Raw genomic sequence first — 5,538 nt, 5'->3', positions numbered from 1 at the left:
CACATTAATTAGTAAAACCATCAAATGCAGTACTTAAATCAGGTTAACTGAAACTAGCAGTATCAAATATTTGGTTCATCGGTAGTAACTGTTTAACCAATCACTGTTCCATTACCTGAACCTAGCAGTAGTTTCAGACGGAACTGATAACTGTTAACAGAATCGTTGCACATAACAGGTTCGGGGTGGGGGTTGAGGCTCACAAGGTAGTGCTCATAATGTAAATTAGAAGAGAAACAAAACCAAAAAGAAAGATAAAATTCTTCAACCTGTATGCATGAATGCTAGTTCAACATATTTCCTTGTGAATACAGATGTCCATGAAGGAATGACGGGGCGAGACTAACAAAAATGCAGAGAAAAAAGATGAAACACAACCAACCATAGATATTTCTATCAAAAGTTCACAAACTCATTACTCAAGCAGTAAGCCGAGTATATTGTGACCATAATTATAATGGTTCAAATCTAGCACCATTCACAATCCTAAGATAATATAACAAAACTTAAAGAGAGTCTCGAGAAACAAACTCCATTGCTTGAAGCGAGAAGCAAGCTAGGATGGGATCATTGTTGTCGAACTTCAACTTTCTTTTTCTGCCAGAGCCTATCAAGAGCACCGTCAGCATCACCCTGCAAAATGGATATTCCAATTACAGATTAAGAAACAGAGACTTAGTTTATTAATGCAAGATGGGATTTGTAAATAGAGTCCAGGTCAGTTTTATGTAGCTAAATCCCTATGTGGGAACTAGGGTGATCAGGGGCTTTGGAGTCACAATATGGGCAAGACACAACCGACTCACAGCAAAGGTGAACAACAATGGTTGTTTGACTTTAGCCCCTGTTTGATTTTCCTTAAAAAAACAGATTTTTAGTTATTTTGATAAAAATGGATAAAATGTATAATTCATACGTTGATGAAGTTGTGGATCCCATGAAATATGCAGTTAAAATTAATTTTTGACTTTTGACTTAGATTTGTCAACTTTTTTAGCTAAACATAATTTAGGTACTTTCACAATGACATTTGAAAGAAAATAGAAATTTCATTCAGCCAAGTGTCAAAACATAGTAAGAAATATATAATATTTGTCATTTTATCAGACTGCCTTCCATTAGATAGGAATATATTTGATGAATAAAAATAAAAACACTTTTGTATTTGACCAATTTTGTCACAGACAAAAGTACTCTCAATCTAATAAACAATGTGCAAGCTTTGACATGTACTTGAACAGTGCAAAGTTAATAATAACATAAAAAATATTTGCCCTTTTTGTTAACCAAAATTAAAGCAATTTATCTATAATACGGATGGGAAAAATGCAGGCAAAATAAAAAAGGAATTGTCATTTAGTTCTACAGGAAGAGTAAAAATGTGCAGGACAGCAATTGGCTCGAAGTGTATGATAACCTGGGCACGGACGAATCCACAGAGAGCGAATGTGGAAAATTGACCGGTGTATCGGCCAGTTTCATCCAAATGCCCAACATTGATCTGGACAGATGCATGATCCTTAGAAGTGATCAGCCTGTTTGTCGCAGAACTGCACAAACAAGAAAATCATTTCAGATTAATACACACTCTAAACAACTTAAGAAGTTACGTTTATTATCAAAATTCATTCAAACCAGAAAGATAAGCATTATGAAAAATTATATACCACTTCCTGGGGATGTAGAGGTCCATGTTCTGTCCCTCCTCGTTCTGCATCTTGGCAAATCCTTCTAAGAATCAAGAACTGCAAAAAGTTCAAAGCACCTGAATTTAAATATAAAAAAGGGTTAAATCAACAAGTTCACACGCAGTCTACTCATGGATTTCTACAATTTTAGAGTCTTATTCAACTTCACAATCTTTTACATCAAAAATCTTCAACCAATAAAACATAGATGCACATGGGTTTAAGATAATTCTGAAATAAATCTGTAAAGGCTCAAACAGAAGGAAGAAATAAAAACAAAAACAAAGTGCTGCAGAGTCCTAAATAAATCTAAAGTAACTTATCTCTCTTAACTTGAAAATCTATCACCACAGATATAAAATGAAGACTCCTAATTAGACGGAATTTCATGCGTGTAATTTATTTAAGTTAAGAAAAAAGGAATTTCAAGTTAATACACTTCGAATTAATCTTCAGAAATTTTAAAAAAAAAATAATGGTAACTTTTCAAACAAACAAATAATTGAACGTGTTAGATAAAATGGTGAGTTGAAAAGTGCTGTGTCGATTCAGAAATGCACAAATAAAAATTCAAGTACAACATGAAATATAAACATTACATACTGATATATTTTTTATCAATGCGAATTGCAATGTCTACGAAGAATTTAGAGAGAGATTACCAGAAAAGGACTGCGGCGGCGACAGGAGCTGTTCGCGTCTACTGATCGGTTTTATATTTTAGTTAAACCCTAATCAAATTTTTCAGAAAGGCCACCACGAAATGTTTTCTTAAAAGCCTACTTTTCACACTAGGACATCGATTTAACTTTACTAGTTATGGAAAGAATAATGTCATTTACTCATTTCTAATTACTAATCATTACATATATGTCATATAGGACGATTAAAGTTAATTGTTTGAATACTCACTAAACTTTAAAGGGCGTCACGTTTCACTCACTGAACTTTACTTTGCACCAAATTACTCACTGAACTTTGGAGTTAATTGTTTAAATACTCACTGAACTTTAAAGGGTATCACGTTTCACTCACTGAACTTTACTTTGCACCCAATTACTCACTGAACTTTGTAAACTTGCACTCCATCACTCATCGGGTTAAAGAGTTAATTGTTTGAATACTTACCGAACCCACTCAACTTTACTTTGCACCCAATTACTCGCTGAACTTTGTAAATTTGCACTTCATCACTCACCAGGAACCGTTTGTTCTGTTTGTCTATGTGGATGACGACTTTAACACGTGGCAGTTAAATTAGACAAACATAACAATGAATTGTCAAATCATATATCCAAAAGGACCCAAACATGCCTTACCGTTTTCACTCAAAAATATATGGTGTGGTAGAGAGAGGGAGTGTGTGCGTGTGCGGGGGTTGGGTTTGGGATTAATCGGGGTGGGGGTTATTATTTGGATTAAGGTTTAATTAAATTTTTATTAATCACAATTAATAATCTTATTTGTTATCTAAAATTAAAATTTTTAACTTAACTCTCCTACTTATGAAAACTAATCTTTAATTATAGGGTTCTAGGTAATTTTCCCATAAAATATTTTACACATAAATTCAAAACTTATTCTTACTTTTTTAATCATACATTCTTCTAAAAATTGCGATTCAAAATATCGTTTTCCCAAATTATAGTTATCAAGCAGGGGCTAAAAGTCGTGAGTCCTATGATTTTTTGGTACACCAATCCTTAATTAAAAGGTTTTTGACCAAATTGACCTTGGGTATTTGACAAGGAATGAACAACTATTACCGAAATTGATTGAATTGGTCATCGCACAAAAAAAAAAAAAAGTTTCAATTTAGATGTGTCTAATGGTTAGAGTGAGTATTTTTTGAGTGTTTTCACTCAAAAATATATGGTGTTGAAAACAGTGAGGCATGTTTGGGTCCTTTTGGATATATGATTTGGCAATTCATTGTTATGTTTGTCTAATTTAACTGCCACGTGTTAAAGCCGTCATCCACATAGGCAAACGAAACAAACGGTTCCTGATGAGTGATGAAGTGCAAATTTACAAAGTTCACTGAGTAATTGGGTGCAAAGTAAAGTTGAGTGGGTGAAATGTGACGTCTTGTAAAGTTCGGTAAGTATTCAAACAATTAACTCTTTAACTCGATGAGTGATGGAGTGCAAGTTTACAAAGTTCAGTGAGTAATTGGGTGCAAAGTAAAGTTCAGTAAGTGAAACGTGACACCCTTCCAAAGTTCAGTGAGTAATTGGGTGCAAAGTAAAGTTCAGTGAGTGAAACGTGAGGCCCTTTAAAGTTCAGTGAGTATTCAAACAAATAACTCGGACGATTGTGAAAATAAGTGACTACAAATAGTATTAATTAAAAAGAAACACTGGATCAATATAAAAATGAAAAGTATACTGTCCAAAAATTTGTGTTTAAATACATGTTGGAAAAATGAATAATAATTCATTTAGGGCAAATGTCGATCCTAAGGGCATGCTTAGGAGTGTTTTTCTTTTTCTTTTTTCCATCAATTTTGAATGGCACCGTTCATGCAAAAAAATAAAAAATCAATTTTTGCTATTTTTTTGGCACTGATTTTGGGCGTTTCAAAAATTATCTAAAATAATTATTTCAAGCTAACATATTTATTCAAAAGATGTCAAGGCTTAGTTCGGGTTGGATTGATTTTGAGTCCAACCCAAAATCGAATTCGACTTCGATTTTGGCAAATTTTAACCCAAATCGATCCAATCCAACCGTTGAAATCGAACTAAACCAAACTAAATCGATTTGGATCGGTTTGGTTTGGTTAATCTATTTTGTCGTTGGTGTGAATTATTGAAAAATAAGGAAAAGTTTTTTATTTATGTATAATATTATTTTAATAAAGAATGTGTGGTTGAAAATGAGTACTGCAGAAAAAATATTGTGGTAAAATGTGAAAAAAATGGTTGACAAATAAACCTTAAATTTGAAGTTTACATTAAACACTTCTTCTTACTTTCTTTTCTTTTCATTTGATATTAGAAGTTTTGGTAGAGAAAACATAGTCGGTAAACAAATTATTTGAAAAAAAAAATTACATTTGTGTTTTTATTACTTTGTTTTTTAAGTTTAAAAAGATAAATTTTAAAATGAAAAAAGTATTAAAAAATTTATTAGCGGGTTGGTTGTTACTTGTTAAGCCGACCCAACCCGACTTTTTATGGTTAAAATTAAGGGAACGTCACATATATCCTCCATTTAAAAATCATATTTCAAAATTAGCAAACTTCTAAAAAAAATTAAAAAATTAGGTGATAATTAAATTTATTAAATAATTAACTATAATATAACATAATTAATCTACTTATTCTACCCTACCCCGCCTCTAACATACCCACCCATCACATCAAACCCTCATCTTTCTCTCTCTGCTTCACCCCACCTCCGGCGACTGCTCCATCGACCCCACCCCACCTCCAGCAACAATTTCGATGACCTATCTAGCACCGACGATTGCTCTGGCCACAATTTTGACAACTCGCTGGCAAATATTCCGACAACCTCAAATAACTCTGACAACTATTCCAGTGACCACTCACCTTTTCGACTTCTACCTTTTTTCTTTTTCTTCTTTTTAGCAATGACCTTGACGAGTTCTATTAGATCTGTGACTTGTGCTCATTGTGATCTGTGAACAATTCTATTAAAGTGAGTAATGTGCAACATTTTTTCAAAAATCAATGGTCAAAATTCAATACTTTAAATTTCAATGAGCAATCGAAGAAATGGAACTAAGTTTAGTAACCAAAATTCGACATTTTAATTTTAGTAACCAATCAAAGATATGGACCTAAATTCAGTGAACATTAAGCAATTAACTCCTTATTCATTG

The 5,538-nt window shown here is 32.8% G+C and overlaps 1 protein-coding gene across 2 annotated transcripts; it reads right to left on the bottom strand.

Annotated features, from left to right (window-relative positions):
- Positions 1–250: 250 nt before the first annotated feature.
- On the bottom strand, positions 251–2,464 carry LOC111410258 (40S ribosomal protein S21-2-like). 2 transcript variants are annotated; one of them, XM_023040521.1, is made up of 4 exons: positions 2,351–2,464; positions 1,668–1,745; positions 1,418–1,550; positions 251–633 (listed from the first exon to the last, which is right to left on the bottom strand). In XM_023040521.1, the coding sequence occupies exons 2-4, from the start codon at positions 1,715–1,717 to the stop codon at positions 568–570; spliced, it is 249 nt and encodes an 82-aa protein (XP_022896289.1). In that variant the 5' UTR covers positions 1,718–1,745; positions 2,351–2,464; the 3' UTR covers positions 251–567. The 2 variants fall into 2 exon arrangements, with proteins under 2 accessions (XP_022896289.1, XP_022896288.1); XM_023040520.1 differs by having other exon boundaries at positions 1,668–1,765; positions 2,351–2,459.
- Positions 2,465–5,538: the final 3,074 nt, after the last annotated feature.

Source organism: Olea europaea, chromosome 15 (assembly GCF_002742605.1).
Source record: "Olea europaea var. sylvestris chromosome 15, O_europaea_v1, whole genome shotgun sequence".
Taxonomy (NCBI): domain Eukaryota; kingdom Viridiplantae; phylum Streptophyta; class Magnoliopsida; order Lamiales; family Oleaceae; genus Olea; species Olea europaea.
This window is presented reverse-complemented; position numbering and strand designations above follow the sequence as displayed.

Excerpts from the sequence above, each read along its gene's own strand:
- LOC111410258 (XM_023040521.1), bottom strand. The coding sequence starts at position 1,717 with ATGCAGAACGAGGAGGGACAGAACATGGACCTCTACATCCCCAGGAAG. Across the intron at positions 1,551-1,667 it reads CTCTACATCCCCAGGAAGTG|TTCTGCGACAAACAGGCTGA; the intron begins GTATATAATTTT and ends TTGTTTGTGCAG. Across the intron at positions 634-1,417 it reads GTGGATTCGTCCGTGCCCAG|GGTGATGCTGACGGTGCTCT; the intron begins GTTATCATACAC and ends TCCATTTTGCAG.